The sequence below is a fragment of the Chamaea fasciata genome, unplaced genomic scaffold (assembly GCF_029207755.1).
Source record: "Chamaea fasciata isolate MVZ Bird 193981 ecotype frontalis unplaced genomic scaffold, bChaFas1.0.hap1 SCAF_14, whole genome shotgun sequence".
Lineage (NCBI taxonomy): Eukaryota > Metazoa > Chordata > Aves > Passeriformes > Sylviidae > Chamaea > Chamaea fasciata.
Genome location: NW_027094099.1, coordinates 11,171,024 through 11,196,029, shown reverse-complemented (window position 1 = coordinate 11,196,029; position 25,006 = coordinate 11,171,024). Strand labels below are relative to the sequence as shown.

The 25,006-nt window shown below is 38.2% G+C and overlaps 1 protein-coding gene across 1 annotated transcript in view; it reads right to left on the bottom strand.

Moving 5' to 3' along the window:
• The window catches only part of ADAMTSL3 (ADAMTS like 3), a 169,159-nt gene that overhangs the window by 86,971 nt on the left and 57,182 nt on the right, over positions 1 to 25,006 (bottom strand). The window contains exons 4-5 of the mRNA XM_066196539.1: positions 7,322 to 7,449; positions 5,739 to 5,784 (exon numbers count right to left, since the gene is read on the bottom strand). Of these exons, the coding sequence (XP_066052636.1) occupies positions 5,739 to 5,784; positions 7,322 to 7,449 (174 nt within the window). The remainder of the gene's footprint in view (positions 1 to 5,738; positions 5,785 to 7,321; positions 7,450 to 25,006) is intronic.

The window sequence follows — 25,006 nt, the reverse complement described above, 5'->3', positions numbered from 1 at the left end:
ATGTGTCAGGCAAACTCATGGAACTTATTACTAAGTATTAGTTAACAATACTGATCCCAAGCACAGCTTCAACCTTATCAGTGAACTGAACCTTCCCTGAATAAAGCCGACAAAATAGTAAGTGCATTATACAGGACTGGAGAGTAAACTATACAGGAGAAAGTTTCGAATTTCAGTCCAATGCCCCCAACAATATTGCACTCAGGCTGGGGTTTTTTTTCACCATGGGAAACAGTAGCCTAGAATTGTCTCTGAATTGTTGGTAATCTACATAAAATGCCTTATAAAAATCAGCACTCTATCTACTGACTAACACATGAGTTTTTGCAGCCGAGCACTGAGCAAGTCACTGAACTTTCCCAGCAAAACTTTCCAGCTCTGTCTAATGCTACACCATACAGTGACAATAATTCAAAATGATATTGACACATTTTGCATTATTTTTCATCTGGGATAATGCTAGTTTGACCCATATTTTATGAAACTATACAATGATGGAATAAGACACAGGGAGTATTTTACCTCTACAAAATCCCTCAAGTGAGAGCTCCCCACAAACATCATGTCAATACTGTGAGAAGCCACACGTATTTACTGCAGTGTCACTCCTCAGAAATTCACCAAGTTTGCACTGGTGTAAATGAGAGCAGAATTTTGGCTCTGACTTATCTGTCACCTCTCATTTTCCACAATAGCAAGTCTAAAAAGCAGAGAGGACTTCAGAGTTCATATGGATACCATATGGTTCCCTTACACCAGTGCAAACAGAGGAGCAAGTAACAATCAAAAACTAATAAATGAACGTTAGATTCAGGTAAAGTCAGAAGCAGTTTTGGAAGCAATGTTACTCAGCCATGCACAGCTACATTTTCATCACAAAGAATTAAACAGTAATCTGTGAAGCAGGCAGAGTGATGGCCTTCAGCTGAGGTCTGACAGGCTGTTGTTACAATCCATTATCACTGGGTGTTGATGCGATGCCAGGACACAAACACCACAAAGTCAGGATGTCAAACCCATGGTTACTGTATGTTTCTTATTGATTCAACACAATGCAGCCCCTTCCCTCCACTCGCCTCCTGGCTGCTTCAGAGCAAATGAATTCTCATCTCCCTATTCTCCTTTGGCATCTTCAAAGAACCCAAAGCGATTCTGGCAGCTCGATTCACATGCCAGCTCCACCTGCTTTATGTTTGAGCTCTGTTCAAAAGCAGGAGCATAAAAAGAGCATCACAGGGGGGTATCAAAGAGCTGAAATTATTATCATTTGCATTATATCAGAGTTTGGATGGCAACCAAGTCCAGATCCCAGTCTTCCAGGGAACAATAAATATTTCTGTTAAGAAAGGGGTTTAAAGAGAAAGACAACCAAGCACAGAATGAATGCAATCAAGACAACAAGAGGATTTGTTAACATCAGTTTAATTCCATTGGACTGGGTTGGAAAAGTGAAAGGGAGTTTAAAAAATAGAAAGAAAAAGGCAGGGCAAAGATGTGAGTGGTAGGCAAGGGTGAGCCATGTTCAGGAAGTGGGCAAGGTCATAATATCAGACAATGATATGGGGGACCCAGCCCTCATCCTGTTTGTGTGTCTCTGGTTTTAATCTATTTCAGACATCACTTCATTCCACCATTCCCTCTTTCCTCTCAATATTTCACATTTTCTCTCACTGGTTAAATTATTTTGCTGCTAATTTCAGGATTTCTACCATTTCTTAATTCCAGCAATAGCTTTTGTCTCACACTCAATCCACTGAACCATGGCCAGGCCATTTGTAGGTTCATGCACTGCATAAGGAGCTGAAGACATATCTGTGAGGTCTAACACATGAAAATATAGGCAAAAAAAAATCACATCCAGACCTTGCAGTGGAATGAAATGTATTTATGACACGACTTACGAACACATTAGACAGATCTGAAAAAGATGCTTTAGACATGACTACCATGAAGATTAAAAACACATATATATATTCCCATATTTTTTGTGACAGATGATTAAAAACTACTGCATCCAAGGGTTGGCTTCTTATGAAATGCATCTTTGAGTTTTGGCAATGAGTGCCCTCAGCCTTTGAAAACAAAGCTGACCTGGGAAATCTGTATCTTTGTAGGCAACGTTCATGTACAAAATGTGAAGGTTGCATCAGACCCGGTGACTCCTGCCAACAATTACTCCACTGAAAAAAGCACAAAAGAGAAGGCAAGAAAATTCCCAGTAAAAATGATGACACCAAAGAAAGTCTAGCCCTTTGTCTAGTTTTATTCTTTGAATCTCATTTTGTTGAAACCCAGCCAAAACTGATGAAGTCATTGTTTTGTTTTCTTTTAGAAATTAGCTCCAGGTTCTATGTTTTTCCTACACAATTTTCAGATTCTAAGTAGAATCAATATACCTGAGCTGGAATCCACCCCAGCCAAGGGAGCCTTATGGTGCATCAGCATTATAAACTAAATAAATGAACAGATTAGAGAGAAACTATGTAACTCAAGGTGAAATATTATAGCCTAAAGTCAACAGAGTACAGCCAAGATTTCTGAATGGGATAAATTAGCAGGTTAAGTGGATGCTGGGACAATTATACATGAATATGATCAGCAAGTGCGAGCATTATCTGCATATAATAAAAGTTTACAATGGAATTAAAAATGGGGCTACGTTTTACAAAATAGTGGTTTCTTCTGACTGTAGAAGAATCACTGTGGCAAAAATATAAGCGACTTTTTGGCACACAAGAATGTGAAATTTATGGGGAAATGGCCCAAATAACTTGTTCTGTGAATAGGACCCTAAAGGATTAACTTAAACACTTCCACACAGCGCACATCATAGCATTAGAATGTAACACTATATACAAAACCTGAAATTTAAGAAAAGGGGGGTAAGAAAGACTGAAAATCTCATTGAACAACATACAATGGATAGTTTATTTCTCTAAAGTCTCTATATGAAAGGCTGAAAGCACACATGCAGTTTTAGGAAATCATGCACCTGGCATCTCAGTTATGATAGAAAGATAAGCAGGCTATACATACACCTTAATCTTAGCAATTATTTTGTTGCTAAGACCTTGAATTAATTTTCTGATTGAAATATCACTAATATTATTCTGGAACTATGCTTGAGTTCAATGAACTTACTACTATTCCATTACAAATCCACATGAAACTAATTTTCTGGTAAAATGATTCTTGTTCTTCTCATTAGAATGACACACATATTAAGTTGTGCTTCATTTGTACTCCCCAATATAGATGTTAGTGGTGTAATGTATCATGTAGCAAAATTACATTTGCAGACAGCTTTACACTGTGTATTTATACCAAATGTCTCATGTGGTTACCAGTAATACCTATTAATATGGAAAGAAGCTAGTATAAATTCTTAGTTTTCAAACTACAATTTCACTCCTGAAGTGAGAAGCCTTGATTAGAAATAATGCTTTTGGGAAAATTACACCATTTGAAATGAAACTGGCCCAGTAGTCTCAGATTTACATTAGGTGTAAGGTCCTGTTTCGAGGTTAACTCAGATCTAATATGGGGGTTGGATTCAGGGATGCCAATTTCAAAGATCAACCGTATTAACAGTGGAAATCTCATTAAATATATTTTTCTCAGGAGTTCTTCATTATCTCACCCATAATCTAGGAAAAACCATTCCTCAGAGATTCTGACTGTATCTGAACTGAAATGGAAACCTGATCCCTTTCAGACATGCCCCAAAAGCAGAACTGTAAAGGCAGTTTCCTGTCTGGAAATTAACATTTGAATCATCATAAATTCAAACAGATTCACCTACATGGAGCCTGCCACTTATCCCTTTAAAATAAGCCCTAAAGCTAAAAAACAGGCTCCAGTGACTTCAGATAAACTCTCTGGGAGTTCAGCGAGGATATGAGAATCATCTTAATTTTCTCTATCATGAAGCATAAAGTGCCCTCATTTCCATCAGATTTCTACTGCATAAATCTTAAAATGAACTGCATCCACAGCTGCCTTTAGATATACTAAAGGCACATAGACCTGAGCATGACAGCAGAAAATATGCCCTGATGGACCCCACCATCCTCCCTTCCTGGGCACTGGGCAGTTCCCAGGCCTGGTGCTGGAGGAACAAGGGGCACTGAGATGATCTCTTTGTGCTCCTGCTGGAAGCTGCAGTGCACAGGACCCAGAAATCAGAGCTGTGTTACTGTACACAGTGCATACAAAAAGATGTTTAGATAAGCAGTGGAGCACTGAGGGACAGTTCATTGCTTACATCCTGATGGCTGCAAGTCATCAAATTATCACACAGCTTTTAAACATCAGGGTTTTTTTGCAGGTAGCATTTTTATTTATCAGCTCAGGCCATCGTGCATCAAGCTGCTGGGCCTTTTCTTCTGAAAGGACAAGGGACAGGGTTTGCCTCCAGAATCCGATTTCTGCATACACTGGGACTGATTCATTTATCACTTCCACTTCCTTCTGCCAGCAGAAACTTTTGCTGCGAGCTGCTGTGGTGGGAAATCCATCCAACACTGAGGAGCGTAGAGGTGTGAGCAAGCCTTGTTCTCAAGGAGGGCAGGAGCCAACTGGCACAGCAGACACTGTAGGTGTGGCAAACTGAAAAGCAGGAATGGTCAGTTCTCCTAGGAGATGCACTGATTCAATATATTTACTGGGCAACTTCCAGTGTCAGGCCTCTAAAGGAGAACATGTCACACTCCACAGCTGCCTGCTGCTGGCAAAAATTACAAGATTGGTAATGACTGAGTGTCACCTGAGCTAATACACCTTTGGGCATAATTCAACCAATAATAATTCAACCTTTTTGTATTATTATTAATTACTTATCTGCCTGCTGTCTTTTCTGGAAGAGGGCATACAACTGTCACATTGTACTGTGAGGTAAGCCAAGCAAGGGGGTGAGTGCAGACCATGAACCACCCTGAGTTTAAACACCCATAACCGTGGTTGCACACACATGATGTAGACCAGTGGTACCGCAAAATCCTGCCTGAGCTGCTCACCTTGGGCAGCCTAGACCCAGTCTCAAGGGTAGCAGTTGTTTAAACAGCACAAAGCACAACTAAAGTCAGTGGAACATGAGTCATGGAGTTTGCTGTACGCGAAGGGTTTTCATAAAACCTGTCTCTAAAAATGAAATGCAATTGCATCACAGTAAGAGCACCTGTATGGTCAAAGCTCCAGCTTCACACTCACTCATGGAAATCGTCTGTGCCAGTGCACCTAAATGTGCATGTTCTTGCACACAGACATATAAAGACCTGGGTTTAGGCAAACAGAGGGAATGTAAGGAGTAATTATCCTATTTAAGATCTGAAAGGGACCAGGCACCTCTTTGTTCACATGAAGAGAGTCACCATAGCACTAACAACCACAAATGATCCAGAGCTCAGTTTAATGCTTCATCTACAAGACAGCACCCCCAGGAAAACCACTCACTAGTTTAAGATGAGAATTGATCTGTTAATCCTCCAAAATGTGTAACTCTCCTAATAAGTGATATAAAACATTCTGAATCACAATTGGCAGTATAATTTCAAAAGAAAATGTCCATTTGGGAAGTCTAAATTTGAGACCTCATGGTGTCATGCAGACTGAAATGTTTAAAAATGGTAATAATGATGGAAAGAAAATTATGCACCATAAGGTTTTAAATAAGAAGCAGCATTTCTTAAACTTTAACACATTTTTTGAATGAGTAAAACAGGATTAAAGGCCAGACTCACATTACTACTGCAGGTTTTGTATCGAATATTCCGACCTTCACAGTTCCTAAAAAAAAAAAGGAGTAAAAATGGTTACACTGTATAATAGCAAAACACAACCTTGCCTGCTTTACAGCTAGTTATTCTCTCAAAAATTAGAATTTTATTGCTGCTGCCCTACCATAATCTGGACTCAAAATACAAGGTTTAAATACAAAGGGGATCTGGGGATTCAACTCTTTACAGTGCTGTCACTCTTCAGAAAAGAATGTGTGACTTTCCCTGCAAGCCCAATTTACTGCAAACCTTATGAAAAACACATTTATTTTCTGAAAAAAGGCATTTCTAAACCTGATCTATGCTGATTGCAACCAAGTTACTTCTAATAAACAGGATGTGACCTAGAGGAGAAGATCAGAATATCTGATTCATAATTTTAAATTAACCAGAGTTCTTATGGACTGCATGCAAATGTGCCCAATGCATGTGAATGCTGACATCCAGGCAATTCAGATCCTCAGTCTGTTGTTAGTAGCTGAAATAACAGGCATGTAATAGAGTCATGGTTATTTATTGTGGTCTCATAAATCTGGGGAGGTTGATTTTCACACTTTTTTAAAAGATACACTCTGCCAAACTTCTCAATAACAAACCAGCACTTGTGCGCAGTGTAAGATATTCTTCCATATTAAAAATGGCAATATCAAGCCTTCAAAAGAACTTAAAACATATTTCAAAAGACTGGACAAGAAATTATAATTAGTGATTTCTCTAACATCAGGAACAGTATTTTGGAACAATCCCTTCATACAGAAGATGTGCCTTACGTTAAAGAATGCATGAACATGTAACTGATGGTTTACATCTCTTGGATTAAATTTTCTTCTTCTTGCATGAAAATTGATAACAATTTATTTTTCTTTTTTATAATGTGTGAGAGCAACTGCAAAATAGCATTTGAAAAGGAAAAAAAATGAATGCCTGAAGCAAGAATTCAGCTCAGCTGAAGGTACAACTGTTAAAGCTCAAGGTATTACAAGTCTCAAATTTCCAATCTTTTTCAAGACTTACTGCATCACAACATGCAAATTAAAAATGTTTATGATACACACAAATGTCAAAACTTTGTTTCACAGTTGTGTGTTTCCTGGACATTACTACAAAAATCAAACACAGAAAAAACCTTTTAAACTATGCATTTGTCAAGGTATGGAAAACACATGTTTTTCACAGGGGAACACATTAAAAATATTAATAAAACCACAGTGGAATTTATACTGCCACAATTTATTGAGCTTGCTTCACAGTCCCTAACACATTGGTAGAGTATCAAGGCTTCTTGCTGGAACTATTACTTTTCTTCAGGATCTTTGTGCATTTTTCACTAAAAGAAACAGGCAGTGCTTTCATCAATCATCTTTAGCTCTGTGTTACATACAATTTGCCCTTAAGTAGCACATCACACTCCAAGCCTTCTTTAAGAAAAGTGACTTCCTGGCTGATACTGCATTAAACTTGGTCTCAGAAACAGAAGCAAGCAGAAGAGGATTGGAAATGTGCCAGAGCTGCAGAAGAACCCCCACACACATCAGCATGTGGCTTACCTGCCATTTAAGCATCTCCTCAGAGAGTAGGAGGCTCCCCCTCCACAGGTCCGTGAGCAATCACTCCAGGCCCCCCAGGCATCCCAGGAATCATCCTTATCTTCGTCTGAGCGGGTAGTTCTGGAGTTCTAAAGGAAAAATAAAAAGGAAGACAGAAAGGAGGGGGGGTAAAAAATTGTTCAGAGTAGGTTTCACTGCTTGGCATTAATAGTACCAATTATGTTACTTTGCTGCTCATTTAACATATTTCAAATTTACTATTTTAATGCACAATAATTAAATGGGGAAAAAGCAGAGTCTTTGAAGATCCAGTGTATATGATGTGTTGCCTCCTGCCAAAGAACTGCTCTGCCCAAACATGCTGTTGTTCCCAACTCTTCTATGCCCAACATGCTCTGCAGGAACCAAAGTCTCAAGCACACAGACAAGGCATCATGTTCAAACACATGATGGGCCTGTTACAATGAAACTAAGATTTTTAGAATTCTGTATTACACCCAGGTCAGGATTAAAACACCAATTTCTCAAACCACCATGGTGATAGTTTGCACATAAAAATACCACTAACATAAAGTAATGGCTTTTGGCATCATTATGAAAGTCAGATTGTGGATAAAAGGGAGGCAGTGAGTTATTTTTCTCAGGTGGCAGAGAATATTGACCAATATTTACTCTGCCCCAAAAGAATCACAACTGAGAGAACATGAAAATTTAATTCAAGCTTTAATAAAACAACTATTTCCAGCCAATTTTTTATTCTCATTTACTTCAGTGGTCAACTTGTCAAAAAAAAAAAAAAGGTGATTTTTTTATTAGAGGATAAGCATCTCTATTTGAACACTGAATTGCAAAAGTTGGTCTAAAAACATTAGTGGCTTCTTAATTTTCTTGCTCTTTTAAATTTACAAATTTTACAATAGCTTACCGTAAAGCTTTAAAAGCACTCTTAGGCCAATCTACCATTCCAAAAACGATAGAGCCCAGCTCTGCCAAGATCCCTGAGGAATTTTCACACTGATGCTGGGTTTACTTTATATCAGAAGCCAAGTCTGAAATGTCTGACACTGAAAATGGAACCAACTGCCTTCAGTCTTGACAAAAAAAGCTCGGCACTTCCCAACAAGTCACTCGGTACATGAAAATAAATCAAGATGAACAAAAGAGTCACTTCTTTCAAATTTATGGGGGCAAAATTAGTTTGTTCTCTTCAAGTCCAAAGCAAATGACTGGGTTTTAGCATGTTGAGGAATGACTAAACTTGTGATATTCAAAAAGCAACACGTGCTGCTCTCTTTTAGAATAGCTAGTTTCTTTGGACAAAGCAGTGACAACGCCTAAAATAATCCTAACTTCATCATTGTATTAAAAGCAGCCACATGATATTAACAGACAGAATGTCATCTAAAGCCCTAAACAAAGTCCAGTTGTTCACTTCCCAAACTGCTTTGATAAAAGCCATTGTTGTAAACTGTATCTAATTAAAAAGCTGTAAATACTGTGACGATCAAAGCAGAACTTTATGCCAACAAAGCCTTCTTTAGAATCATTGACTAATTCAGTGCCCACAGTGTTGATTTAAGCTCCAGCTAGTCCAAGCTATTTGTCCCATGGGAAAGAGTTAAAAGCAGCTTGCACGGACTAAGTAATTTACTACCAAAATAATATTGATTTACTAGCTGTCTGGTTTCATAAACTCTACACATTACATTTGTCTTCACCATGGTATAAATTGAAGTAAAATAAAGAAAAGATCACCAACATCATGATTTACACCAACAAAGCCTTGGAAACTCATTTAGGAATTAAACTGAGAGCTAATTGCAATTGGACACAGAAGGATATTATTGTACATCAGGACTGCATTCCCAGCTTGCTTGACTTCAGTTTTTCATGTTTTTATTGTCTTCAGTCATAATTCTAACATGGTTTAGCAGTGAAACATTGGACCGTGTTAGAATGGTTTTTCCTTTAGTGCCTTAATTGTGCAACAGATGAAGTGCAATAGATACATTTTGCATATCCATTATGGAAGTATTTATGTGCCAGCACAAACATAAATGTGTGCATGGACATGCACATGTGCACCCATGATGTTACATGATGAAGCCACAAGTGCTGTAGTGAACCCAGACAAAATAACTTAAACCAGCTATAAACACAAGCTAGATGGTTTGCTGCTCTTTATGTAGGGCTGGATGGGAAAACACGTCACTGGAAGGAGTTGTACCATGTGTGAACACAGGCTTAGATGCAAACATTGCAGTCAGAGCAAGAGCTAAGAACCTATAACAAAGTTTCTGCAGAAATCCAGTGTACACGATAAAGGTAGACTCAAAATACTTCATCCCAAACTAACTCATTTTGAAAGCAGAAAAGTCGTAACACTAAACATGAACCTGGGTGATGATTAGTTGAATCAGGGGGTAAGGGAAAATAAACTCTTGAGTTTTGAAGCGCTTGGTGGCACAGACAGAGCTTCAAAGACTGAGATGACATTTTACCAAGGCTTCCTTGACATCTGAGGCCCAGTAATGTGCAATCTGAGCAGACAACCCTTAACTGACAAAGACAATGTTGTCTACAGAGAACTTTTCTGGAGTGTGGCACTGGTAGATTTGAACTGAGGGGAAAGTGTTGGTGCCAGTTTCTCTTCTTCTGTCCAGGGCTCCGTTTTTGCTCACATATGGGCACATACTGAACCACCATGTTCTGTACATTATGGGTGTGCATGTGCTCTCAGGCCAAATCCTCCTTGCAACATACTACTCAAAGTAACAGAGTATAAAGTGGGCACTGAGGTAAAATAAATGAAATCCAGATGTTAACAGGGCTGATCATAACTCCAAAACAAGGGGATTTTTACTGTCACTTGTAGCACCCAGTAAATAACAACAGCTACATTGACACACATTACAAAAATCAAACACAGTGCTGTCAGATGGAGAAAAAAAGATTATTTGGCCAAACTTTGTTTGGCTGTTATGAAGGATGACATAATTGTCTTGAATTTGGTCATGCAGACTTCAAAGGAGAAGTGGTGCCAGAGAACCAGGGTCAGTTTATGCAGTTTTATTATTATTCAGACATCTATTACATAAGGCTTGGATATGTAAATGTTTAGCATTCACAGCTTCTCAACAGAAATGCCCTGATACCTTAAATGTTTGTTTTATAGAGTTTCTAGCATACAGTTTTTCTTTAAACAAACACAAGGCAAGTCCACAGTATTTGACAGGAGTGTTATAGCAGCAGTATGTGCAGTGAAAGAAATGTGTGACCTGGCACACACATTCTTCTGCCAGAGTCCTCAGGTGACAGTCCCTCTGCCATGCACACATCAACTCAAATCCTGCCCTGTGACAGTCCCTAAGCACCTCCCCAGGGCAGGGTGCCCAGCTCTGTCAGGTTCTAGAAGACATTCAGTGCAACCTCTGGGCAGCAGAAGTAGGTAGATCATGCCTGGGGCTGGATGGATACACAGAAATGCCCTATTCAAACAGGTTAAAGTGATGTGGCTCAGATGATAAGTCTTTCTCATTTCATGTAAGGACTTGGACATGGAGGAATATTTACCAATACACCTGCTATTATGCCAGTGTCACTGCAGCTCTCTGGATGGCGTTTTGTTTTTCTCATGGCTGCTTACTAAAGTGCTTTGCATTAATTCACTAAGGCTTGCCAAATTCTAAAAGAAAATCACCAAAAGGAATTCCACTGGCATGGTTATAGCATTTTGCTATTTAACAATGCATTTCTTATCATTAAATACAGAATTTAGGTTCTTCAGATTAAACTCATCTAAGGGAAAGAACCTGTTGAGGAGTATAAATACCACTTCTGTACCACTGAAGGCGTAAATCAGGCAATACCCGAAGCTCAGTGCTGGCCCTTCTCCCAGGAGTGAATTTCATCCTTGATGGTGTTTTGAACAGGGATGAAGCATTTCCTTTTCATTGCTTCTTCCCACTCTCACAACCCATAAATACTATTAACACTGTCCTGACTTCCAGAGCCTTCCAAAGCACAAGGTTGTTTTGCTCTTCACTAATCTTCATGTGCAGCACTGAACTGTGCCATTTGCTTCCCCTCATTCCTACAACAGCTCCAAACAGAGGTAGCACAAGGAATTATGGCACTGAAGGGAAAATATCCTGCCTGAGTAGCTCTGTGATGCATTTCCCAGATTCTTGTTTCCAGACACTACACTTGGTGGAAGAGGTATCAAATTGCACTGATGACTGTATCCATGGGCAGGAAAGAACAAGTATTTACCTGCAGATAATCACTGGGTATGTTATTCAACCTCAGAACTGTATCCTTCACTTTTAAATCTGGCTGTTATGTCCAGAGCTTTGCAACAAGCTGCACTAGAAGTCACTTTCATTGCTTAGGTCACATACAAAAATGATTTTCACATCTATTTAGTATACTAAGTGAGGTGTAGAACACAGATTACAGATCTAGGAAAAACTATTTCACTTGTGGCAGCGACTAAATAGAACAGTCCAAACATATTTCCAGACAAATAAGAATTATTATTAAAAGATTTTTGCATTACCTGGTTTTAGCTTAAAAACTCCTCGTTTCCCTAAAACAGATTTCAAGACATTTCCTGATATAATTCTACTATTTCTGAGTACATTATATATTACCTAATTGTGCACTGTATATGTCATTGAGTTTAATAATTCTTTTACTTCTATGTACCAAAGTAAATTATGTATTACTCTGTATGTTAAGAAGAACATATCTGGAATTTTAAAATCCTGGAGAAAAAACAATGCATCATTATTTTAGACTGATAAAAAACACCTGGGAGTAAAGGCAGCCATTTTAAGCAGATGTTTAGAATTAATTAGTTTTAAAACTGTTAACATTATTTCAGTTACATTACCTACTCCTTGCACTTGGCCTTAGCACTGCAAACTCACTGCAAAATGGAACCTGTGCCCCATAATAACAAGAATATTTCAGAAACACAAGCTGCTAAAGCTCAGTAACAAGGTGAATCACCAGCAAGGAATCGGCCAAAAGGCAAATGATGGACTTAGTGAGCTACATGAAAAAATACATCTGGGGGCTCAGATGGAATTTAGACCTCTCAGTGTTGAATTCTGCAATATATTTTCATTCTACAGAAGTTTTGAATAAATTCAAATTTTGGAGAAGAACGCATGCACAAGTGTCACACACAGGAAATATTTACAGCGTAATTCATTTTCATACTAAACTGAAGGCAAATCTCAGCATGTTTTTCTGTTATACTGCATCCAGATTTTTCCGTTGTCAGAGTGTTGCAAAATTTCACATTGACAGCACAGGCCTGCTCTGCAGGAGTTGTCAGGACAGAGCTGGAGGTTTTGGCAGGTGGAGCAGGGATACTTGAGGCTTTTGGCATCCAAGAAGGGATGAAATGTTGCTTGGCTGTTTGGCACCTATGAGCTAGTTGAGGCTTTTGGCACTAAAAAGAGGCTGTATCCCCTCCTTCCTTCTTTGTGAAGTAACAGAGGGAACGTGGAATTAGTGGGCATGGAGAAGAAATTGTGGATCCCTCCCTAACTAGCCCAAGCAGAAAGCAACTGCACTAGAACACCTGACACCTAAAACTCTTCCTGCATCTAACTGCTAAGGACAGCACGTACACGTTCCTGCTAAAAGGAATAAGTATTGAAGAGCTTAGAGCATAATTAAGTCGCGATTTTTCAATTTCTGAGTTAATGGCATGGTTCAGATGGGTTTAGAAAAGCTCCACACAAATTCTGTTTTACTTGCTGCTGACAGATGTGATGACCTACACCAGAGTCCCAGGGTACCTTTTTATTCCATTCCTGACTTTGACAAGAGAAGCACTTGCTTCTGGCCTCTCTGAGAAACAGCAAACTGTTCTATTTTCTCGGGTGATATTCCGTAAATTACTATTTTGACAGAAAAACTTATAGAAAAGAGAGAAACCCTTTTTAAAACCCTGATAAGCACATCCTACAAATACTGGTGCATTGCATCACTGGCAATGACTTAGTTGCCCTGGTTTACATTCCTGCTTGCTCAACCAGAGCCATATAAGCCCTGTATCTGCTTATCTACAGTGGTAAATATTGTCCCACACTTGCCAGCATTAGAACATAGAGAAGATACCCTCCTGAGAACAGGGAGGAAGGTTTTCACTAACTTTGGTGATAGTCAGGGAGGCAGACCAAGTGTCTAATCAGCTTTTAGGTCCAACCATCCAGGACAGTTGCCCAGGATGAAAAATAGGAAAAACTCATCCTTGAGTTTCCAGTATTTAGTTGTCTTCCAAGATTTCCGTTCATGTGACTACGTAGATGGAAATATATAAATCTGAACTCTCAATACATATCCATTCCTCTGAATCTGCCTCATCTGAAATGGAAACTGCACTGAGAAATTTTTAGCATCACTCCAATTCCCTCCATTTCTAAGTGGTCTGGAGAATTAGAACTTGAAGCTTTGCACGTGTTGCTGGCATACAGCTCAAAAGCCACAGACCCTGGAAAACACACAAAGGTTCTGAAAGGAAACATAAGCAGTAAACCAATGTCAATTGTAACACACTCCCTCACTTTCTCAGTAGCCAGCCTAAGGCAAATACTTGCCAGAGCTTGGAAGAGAGATAAAGGTGGCATTTTAAAATGGGCAAAAGAAGGAATGAGATGCTTTAAAAAGTTTATTAGAAATATATTATTTTTTAAAAAATCATTGATTATATTAACATTCCCAATGAAGAACTTAAAAGTTATATCCTAGTATGTAATAAAATAATTTATAAATTATCAATTAGAAAATATTCTCCTCAATATGGTATTTAAACACTCAGCCCTTACATGTAGTTGTGCTAAGAAAACTTGGCACAGACATAACAAGAGCATTTTCCCAATACAAATACACTAAGTGGTCTTTAAACTTTTTCTTTGCAGCTCTTTAGCATTATGCATTATGTCCATTTTACAGATGAGAATCTGACCTCAGGAAGAAGGATGAAGTGCTTTGTGAGAGTAGCACAGCTGAGAATTTTATCTCAGTGCCCAAAGGCAGATTTTCCTGCACCTTATAGAGCTCTTCCACCTCCTGTTTTGCAACTCTAAACATTACCCATTCAAATATGGGTATCTAGAGTAGGTACGAAGTGTGAAGAGGAAGACAATCTTCAAGACATTTTGATATGTTAATTGTCTCTGGGCCTTCTTACAAACTTGCATTAACACCAGTCCATATATTTCCTGGAGTTCATAAAATAGTAATAATGCATGAAGGCTTTACTGAATGCATATTCAAAATTTGCACCTGGATACGGAGGCTTTTTCCACCTTCACACAGCACACCACATGTTCCCCATCCAGCACAAACAGTGTGACAGGTCAGCCAGAGTCCAACATGCAGAATGCCTCAGGTGCATAATAGAAAAAGAGATTCCAATTTCTGGGAAGTATATCTGGCATTATTTTTTTGAATTAACTTATTAAATGCATTTGCAAACATTCCAAATGAAGGTTCTTTTAAATGCTTTACCATGCAATTTTTAAAACTGGTCTCACTTCAGTGGAAAAACAAGAGTAACCCAGATGAAAGGATGGGCCTTATGTCTGTGAAAGGAGAGGACCAGCAGCTTTCAAAGATCCCACAGGAGCACATTGGTGCCACTGTCAAATATGCAAAATCTTTCCTGTTGAGGCCTGTTTTTCAGGAGATTTTCCCATATTCTGATGCCATATGAAATTGCAATCCTACTTCTGTGACATCATTATTTTTCAACACTCTTAAATAATGCTTTCCATGTGAAAAACCAGTACAAACAAAAAGAAATCCTATGCATTTCTCTTAAGGGTCCAGTACCTATCATAGACTCATCTTCTTTTGATAAAATTCCTGTGCCAGTTCAGGACTCCTTGTCTCTCATTTGATGTGCTCATTTAAAGGAGACCCACTTGACAGTGTTTGAGGAAGTCATTCCAGGCTAAGGAGAGCTATGACAGGAATGTTACCAACTATTGAACATCCAGATTAAAATCACTGAGACAGCAAAGTTTCAGTTTACTGTAGGAGAAATGTGACAAGGGAGAGCATGGGAGGGAGTTGTTTCTCAGCCTACAGGTGAACTTTAAGAGCCACAATCACCATCCAAATCTCTCCTGCTGCTTCATGGTGATCCAGGTGGCATTTTCCCAAACTACCACTGCAAACTCTGAAGTATGAGAAGGGCTGTTCTGTTCCCATGAAGGCCCACACAGCCCGAGTGTACTCCCACCTCAACACATTCACATAATGGCACCACTTGCTCACACAACCTTATCAATTATTGCATTATGCTAAACTTGTTGAAGGGCTGATTTTCCAAGACTCTTGAACACAAAATTTACAGACGTATTACAGAAAAGTAAATCAAGAGGGAGAGTGGGCATTTAAAATTACTTATGGTGCATACTATTTCCCTAACAGTTTATAACATCATAAACAAGCTTTATTCCATCACAGTGACACATGAGGCATTTGATTTAAAGCAATACTCTAAAAACCATCACTTAAAAACACACAAGTCGTTGACACTTCTGTACAGAACTTTCATGCACATGTTTTTGAAAGAAAAGTCATGTTTTCACTATTTGTTTACAACTTTTTTTTCCTTTTTTAGGAAAATGTTTAGAGAATTTACAATGAAAAAAACCCACTGAAACAAATCCTTTTTTTCAGAAAAAAATTACTGCACCTCTAACTTTTAAAAGAGCCCCAATACATATATTTTAAAAATTTGTTTAAAATAATTTTCCTGACTTGAGACACTGTCTGCCAAGTTCCTGCTAGAAGCGAAATTTCATGGCTAACTGCCAAGCCTATGAATAAAAGGAGTTTATAGGGGAAATACTGAGAGAAGAATAAACTGCAGCAAGAGCAGTCAGTATAGGAAAGTCTTTCTTGTGCATTTTGTCTATCCATAATCTGCAATATTCATAACCCCTGGATATTGGGATATTGCACTCCTGCCTGCCTCAATTTCATACCAGGATTATCCCTAGTGCCAGACCAATGATTTGATTAGAGCTATTTATACCCTGTCACAGAGATGAGGCATCCAAACTCCTCATTTGTGAACAAGTGATTCTACTCATGTCTCCTGCCTCACCCTGTTATTTAATACTACATGTAACACTTTTAATGGTAATATTTCTATAAACGTAATGCAAAGCAGATCACAGACCATAAGCAGATACAGCCTGGCAAGAGAATAAATGTCAAAAGGAAAAATTATTAAATCCATATTGTTAGATGACAGCAATTATACAAATCTTAATTTCTATTTCTATAAATGGAGACAAAATCATAAATTTTGGATTTCAAAGGAATTATTTTATGTTTATGTATTTGTGACCCCTGATTTTAAGGTAGATAAATCTTTTTGAAGAGCCATTTTAAATTAATATATTGAAGGAGATTTACTAAGCCTATAACTGAAAAGCAGTCTGACTGAAATTCTGCACAAAGTAACTCTAAAACTTGTCAGCCTGATCATGGTGCCTCTTTACTGTGGCATAAATCAAATTTAGCCAGATAATTTTTCTTCTCAGAGAAAGCATTTCTTGCCCCTTTAACCATGAGCTGATCTTTGGGTCATATTTAGCAATGGCATAACTGATCCAAAATCAAAATATAATTGCAGTGTTTCTTTTTATTACTCATCTTAACTTAGAGACAAATTTAATATTTAAGTTTGCGCAGCTCCACTGGCTTCAACTGATTTCCTGGCCTTGAAGAACAGTTTCACTCATTGTTTGGAAGGGGTAGCTTTACACAAGGGCAGCCTGACTTGTTGTTGGGAACCTTCCTTGGTGGGCACCTGCACCAGTCAAATGGGTCCTTAAGCTGCTTCTGCTCCACCAGAGGTGTAACTTCTGTTTGATCTCTGGTTATTCACAGTCAAAAGCTTGTACCAATTCTGACATCTCAAGCTTCCTCCAGCTATGTTCTCTCATAAGCAGCAAAACATATTTAAATTTGTCAGGAAGGGTTGCCTTTATTTTTAGATAGTTTAAAAAAATCCAAAAAAACAACCAACCAAAAAACTCCCCAAACATTAAAATCTCCTGCCTATATCTCATCTTGCAGAGGATCTCAGTATGCAGAAGTTCTGAGGGCAGCTTTTGGATATAACCTATGTATAGGTTAAAAAAAGACTGTTGCTGAGGGGAAAAAAAAAGGTCCACGTGCAGAGAACAGTTTCCCAGAAATGTATTTTATGTGGGATTAAAAATGCAATATTCTCTTGTCATTCCTTTCCACTTTAAGTCAAATAAAATATAATCCACTGAAACTCATTTGATATCTGGTGAATAGTTTTCCTTTTATTGATTTTCTAGCTTCCAGCTTGGGGAGAAAAAAACCTGTCTAGGGAACAGTTACAATGGCAGCACAGGTCTAGATCCAATTCCCAAAGAAGCAAGAGAAAAAGCCACTGACTTCAAATAAAGGAAGATGAGGGCTTAATTACACATGTGGGGTAAAGACATGTATTTCCCCGTTTGGAAAAATGTTAGCACAATGTGCTTTCTCTTCTGTGTCCAAGTTCCTGGCTTTTAATTCTCCAAAGACAGAAGTATCCAATGAATAGCATTCATGGGAGAAAGACAATTTCATCTATCTTGAGTTTGACTCTGATTTCATTCCAGATCTCTACTACTGTGTATGTTTCACCACAGCACTCGGCACAGGGCAGCAGGCCTGGATATGGAATATTAGCATGACTCTTTCCATATCTGTTCAGTGCCAGTGTTTCCTATTATCAGTCCAATATTTTATGGTTATTGTATTAGCTTCCCAGCAGTACCTTCTCAAGTTCTGTAGCCTGAAACCTCCATTAACAGATGCTAAATACAATAGTTGTTTTTCACTTTTAGATCTTGTGAAAGCCCATAAAAATGAGTGGTCAGTTTGTCCAATTTTCTGAAGAAATTTTCCAAGATTTGAATGGGCAACATATAAAACCACTAAAAATACTCTTGGCAGCTCATTCATTTGGATTATGTTCCTTCTGCCAAGCCAACTAATGAATAGCTTATTCCAAGATAGGACTTCCGCATGAATTTTTTGTAGTAAAGGTAAGAATATCTATTTATAAAATTCCCTGGTTGCTTGTATTTGAAGGGTTTGGAGAAGGGAGGAGTATAGGGGGATTTTGTGGGTTCTGGGTTTTATTATTAGCATTTGGACCTAAGGAAAATTTGTGTAAATAACTTAACCAATAAATTACCGTTTTGTTTTTAATCCTGCTAAATACTCTGGTAAATGAACGATAACCAAACTATCACTGTCAGGCACTTAGTGAATAAAGCTTGATATAAAAGCCATTGAATTTGATGGAAAGTATCTCACTCACTTTGCTGGGTTTTGTATAGGAGCTACAAGAACCCCTGAATTCCATGTCAGATGCAGCCAAACTACAGATGTGGATGCGATTTCTTACACATATGGGCAGATAAAGATCAAAGAAGAGGGGAAAAAATCTCCTACATTCTTTTCTCAACTTCATTTCTCTTACCAGTCTCCCCTGGCTATAAAGTATTTGTTAAGAGCCTAGAATTATGCTTCTTCAAATACTCTCAAAAAGGATCCACTTAAGAATACATTTTTACACACACACACACATAGATTTAAAATGGTGCTTTTTTCAACATCTTTAGCACAGCAAAGTTCCTTTTTTTGGCATGAGAGATACATCTTTTATGTCTTTTCCCATATTCCATATACAAATTTATTTTGAAAGCCTGAAACAACTTCCTGCTTGGTTGCAGACATTTTTTTCCACTGAAATATATAAAGCTAAATTAATTAAGTGAAGCTTTCCAGAGAGCTAGGAGATCAATGAGCTGTGCAGTCCACAACACACAGTTAACAGATTTTATACAAGTTCATCCACTGTCAAATTTCAAACACTTTTGAATGCTGCACATTTTATGGCACTACTTATTTCTCTTCTTAAAATAGATCCTCAAATGAGGCCTTTTTTTCCTGAAGAAAAGATCTTGCTCACCATTTATCAGTCAACTCAAAGAACACAACATAATTAGTTTATCATATTCATCTCACTGAGCACAAAGGCAGATCAGCACCCATATATAAATATAAAAACTACATCTATAAATTCCATAGTTTTTCATGCAGATCATTCAACTCTATTAAAAATTATCTGAGTAGCAACTCATGGACTGAAAAATAAAGAACAAACTTCTCAGCCTTTGCAGAGATGACAAGTCTAAATTTGGCTTGTGATCTCATTCTCCTTCGCCCTTTGTATGTTCAAAGTCACAGCAGCAGCTAGGTAAGAATAACAAACAATAGGGGAAGCTAACTACAACAATAAGGAAATGCTGGGTTTGGAAGGCTTTGCAGTCCTGATCAACAAATAGATTTAAAAACACCTTAGACAAATACTCACCAGGAAGAGTTCACTGGGACTTGATCCTGACTGGAAGCCAAGTATAGACCACGGTGACTTCCAGAGCCATTCTCCCTTTGATCTGTACCACACGTGGTGGTGGGGGAGAAGGGCTAAGGTACAGCTACTCTGAAGAAGCAACCAGGATTCAGAACACAAAAGTAAAGAAAGGCCTTCACTGTTTTAATCCACAGGCCTTGTAATGTCTCACATTTGGCTCAGAGACAAGGTCCATCACTCAGCTATCTGTTCTTTCCAGCATGTGTGTCCTGGTTTAGGCCTGCCAGAGGGGAGCCTCTTCCAAAACACGTTATCTCACAATATATTTCCCGTTTTAAACATCCTTCAAATCATCTAACTACTGTTTTGCTCTACTCTTTTATCACAAATCAACTTTGTGTTTCTTATTTAATATAAAAGCAGCTTGGAAGAATCTAGTCTTCTGGAGGCTGGCTATATATACCTATTCCCAGATGGTCTGTCTGAAAACAATATATTGCACACCCAAAGACTACTGCTCCTTGGAGGCTTTTAAGCTTGCTGATGAACAGTTCCTGCCCAATTTAGACCATTAACTTAACTCCCAAATCCTCACTTGTACTATAAATACCACCTATTGTACCAGTATATTTTCTCATTCTCCTGGCCACTTTGGATTAACAGCTTTCTTTAGAAACTTCTCATGAAACACTAGGAAACATCATTAACACAGACAACAGCTGCTATATCCACATTCATCTACACTTCGCTCCACCTCAGTTCTCAGCATTTGCACATGGCCCTCTAGGAGGTATGGGGCTGTATTCTGTGTGATACTGGAGAGCTACAAAAGTCCCAGGGGAAGCAAAAAGAGTGAAGAGGGGTAACCACCAACCACTCATCTATTTCCTGAATCTGAGCTGTTGCAGGAGCCAGTCCCTCCCCAGTCCCTCTGACACTTCTTGTTACAGCAGGTCACCGACCTTTCTGAAGGCTGCCTTACAAGGATCTGACCTTAAGTTAGGCTTTACATTTGTGGTGAACACAATCATAAACCTATAGCACTACTGAGCCAAAGACACTTTCCTCAGCCTCAGCACTGCTTTTCTGTATATTCTGGGGCACCAGGTAAATCTGGATTAGTCCCACTGCTTTTATTTTACGTCATTTAAATAGTTTATTGCTTTTGACAACTGGGTCTCTTGCCTTTTAGGCATCCATAATGCTAGAGGGACAGTTTAATACCATCTATACATTGTTGATCTGGGTCTTACAGTTACACAATCAGAATTCACATTAGATGCCAACAGAGGGTTTTAAAAACATAACTATGAAAACATGAGAAGGATTTTAAATCTACTTTGTGTAATTTGGCTGAAGTTATCATGTTGCAAGGGGATCTATTCATAGGCAATCCTATGGGGTTTTTTTCGCTTAGTTCTCACTAGGGAATGTTTTGGAAGAAAAGTATAAAAAGACATTGTTTCCTTATTATATAATACTCCTGACTTATGCCAAGAATATCCTCATCATAAGTGTGTTCATAATCTCAAAGTCTGAGCTATTGCCTTACTTGTGTCTATACAAATAATACGCTTCTAAAAATATGATTCCTTGACAGTTTTTGAAAGGTGACTTACATATGATTAAAAAGGTGTGTGCTTGTGTTTGTATTTCTGATTTGTAAATCCTATCCAGTAATTAAAAGCAGATCTCAAGTGTGTCTGCACACACACAAAGTGAACACAAATCTAAGTCAGAGATGCACTGAGGGAAAACACAAAAATCCAATTTTGCTGGCATATAACGGTTTGGACACTACAAGCAGTTTTCCCAAGTAAGAGAAAGTTCCTCAGTTAACATTAAAACTGATCATGTTTTTAAAGGAAATCTCTTCTAAAATTATAACTATAAAATGCTAATAAAGGGATTGACAAAAGAGCACTGAAATGTACCATCACACCAACCATATTTTGATAAAATGCACGAACATAACACCTAAAGCACCTAATAAATTGTCTGCTGGAAAACTGGAATAAAGCACTGATTTGGTGTTTGAGAAGAAAGATGGGCTGATCATGTGCTCTGACCTCTTATAAGACCAGCAGTAGAATTTACTCCTCCTGCTATACTGAGCAACACAACTCAAATATGTTATTTCTTTCCAATTTTTCAAAAAGAGAGAAAGAAGCACATCCTGAGTTGGGACTTAAGGGATACTTTTCAATTGCATAGCTAACAATTTTTATTATATCCCCAAATCCTAATTCAGAACCCAAGCTATTCCTTAGCTCTTGACTAAAATCAGTCACTCAGTAGAGACAATCTGCATGTGTCTCTTAAATGACACATTTTTTGCATTTACAGTTATGAACTCATTCAAATCTGCTCCTTACAAACAAGTCTGCAATAAAGAAGTGTTTTACTTAACTGACACAGATGTCAGTGAAAGATCTCAGTCTGTCAGTACAAACCCTTTATAGGAAGTGAGAGAGTTGAAAATTTACCCAGACAACAGAGAAGTACTAAAAAAAATTAAAAAAAAAAAAAAGGCAGAAAGAAAAAAGTTGCTTTCCTGGTTTTACCATACTTAACTCAGATGTTGTCCTTGTCCACTATGCAGAATAGAAGGCTCATATAGTTTGACGAAGCCTGGCAATGTACAGATTCCTTAACAAGACTTGTGACTAAGGAAAACTGGATAGAGTGTGTAGACAGTTAATAATACTTCTGGAGGAATGCATGGCAGCTTTAGAAGACAATATTGTGTGCATTATTTTGCCTCTTTAAAGGAATAATCTGTAACTGGAAGAAAACGTGCACAGTTTGAAGGCCGGTAATCTCACCACCAGTCATGGTTGGGTACCCAAGGGACAAACAGAGTTTACAAAATGTTTATGCTCAAACTATTCTCCTGTTTTAGCAAGACCCTGGAGTAGGGGCACTTTGTAACAGAGTAAACCTCTGCCTTCGTCATGCTTCTGGCTGAGTTTGACAAAGAACTAAAAGTTGGTTAAAGTTAGACTGCTTCTCCAAAACTATTTTTCCATCCCTTGCAATGCAAAAACCTGTTCATGAAGAGAGTGTTTCAGATTTCACTCTTGTTGCAATAACTGCTCCCTCATTCAGCTCCTGGGCCCTGCTGAGAAACTGGGAAGCATCTTCAGGAACAGAGCAGAGAGCTCTGTGCTGTGATCATACCACACCATGCTCTAGCAGTCCATCTCTGTCAGACGGAGCCAAAATCCCCACTCAACACTGACTGTAAACCCAGCTTGTCATAATGTTAACCTCCCAAGTGAGAAAAAGAATTGTATTAAAAAAACCCATGGTCCTCTCTGCCAAGCAATCCCTTTAAATGGCCCAATTACTTTGCATAAATCCCAGCAATGCTAGGGGAAAAACTCTAAAGACAAACTACGCCCTTCAGTAATTCAAAACCACAGAGCAAAGATATCCTGTTGTAACGTACATGGTATTCCAGGATTATAATTTTTCCTTTGAGCCACCTTTCAACGTAGACCAAATGGAAGCAAACCTCATTCCTGAGTGCTACGAAGCCAGTTTTGTGTCTCTCACAATTATGTTTGAAACCATAATGACAGATTACAGGAAATGAACATATGGACAGGGTGATTTATAAACACTTTTAAACAATATAACTTCTATCAGTTCTGCTACATCAATCACCAATCCAGGAACAATTATTTTTTTGTATAAGATACCCTCAGGAGTGGTCAGGACAGGATTTGCTGACAGCCTATCTTAAAAACAGAATTATAAATTGCCTTCACTTTCTGTGCCAAGGTAATGGCTCCATACAGATAAGGGAAATCGTGTGCTTCCCACAAACAGAGGAGCATAAGCAGAGAACCAAGAAAACTTTGCTGTGCACAGCGACAGAGAAGCAGTCCTGTAACAGAAACCTGATGCCACACTCTGATCCCAGGTGTGGCTGGGAGGCTTAATGGTAATTATGAAACTGTTTAACTTTTGCAGAGCATTTGATCTGGTAGGCATAGCTTTAAAATCAAGTCTTACATAATTGATAATTCACATGATAAATGAATGTAAACGAGTGACAGATTTCAAGTAACCCTTGTTAAGGAATCAACAAAGGGAATTGGGAAGTAGGTATAATTACTAATTAATAAATAAAAACAGCACTCAGTAGTCAGTAAGAATAAGAAAATAATTACAATTGCACTTAAAAATGGTGAAACTGATTTTGAAAAGCCTGCCACAATTTTGCTTGTTATATTTTTATAAATTTTTGAAAAGCTGAAGGTCAAAAAAGTAATAATAAAAATGGTCTAAGGGACAAGACATTGTCTTACCTATGGGCCTTCATGAACAGAGAGAACACAGGATAACAGTATTGCAAACACCTTCCCATGAGCAAATCACAGTTACTTGAAGTTTATTTATTTCTATGAATTGTAGAACAGTATTGTAGGACAAACCAGCCATTGGAAGCTGAAATTGGACAGAGTCAAATGAGACACTGGGTACACAATTCTCACACAAAGCACAAAGAACAACTGCTTGGCTTGAGGAAAAAGGTAAACTGGATTAATTGAATATACATAAGGTCACAAACATCACACAATAGTACTTTTCCTTTCAATTGCTGTGACTATCTTAATAATATAGAAATCCAAGTCTAATGTAACATTTTATTATGGGTGTTCCTGAAAGCTAGAAAGAACCACCGAAGAAACTGAAACTGCAGGAAGGAATTTAGTCCACAGATTTTTAACACAAAGATCACTGCAGCTGGAACCATACAGCAACAACAGGCCTCCAATACAGCAAAAGGTGTAGGTTAATGGCTTACAGCCTTAAGGCTTCTTTCTAGACAACAGGAGTAACCAGAAAATGAATCTACCAAACTAACTGGCAAAAAGCAAAAAAATACAGAGGAAAGGAGGGGAATGTCAAAAAATCAAAACCAACAAACCGGAGGAAAAGAATAAGCATCTACAATGCAATTCATAGATGACTTCAAGCTCCCAAATCAAAATTTATAGCGCATGATTTCAGGAATCTGAAATGGCTCTCTACTTTTGAATATTAGATCCCATATGCTGTATAGGCAGAAACCTAACAAAACAGCAACAAAAACTACATGTATGTACATATATATAAAATCTACCTTTGCCATAAAACAAGAAAACTCCGCGACCTTAGTCTGAATCATGTCAGAATTTCAGAAGTGAAAAAATATCTTCAAAGAAAATAATTTTCAGTGCAGCCTATGTCAC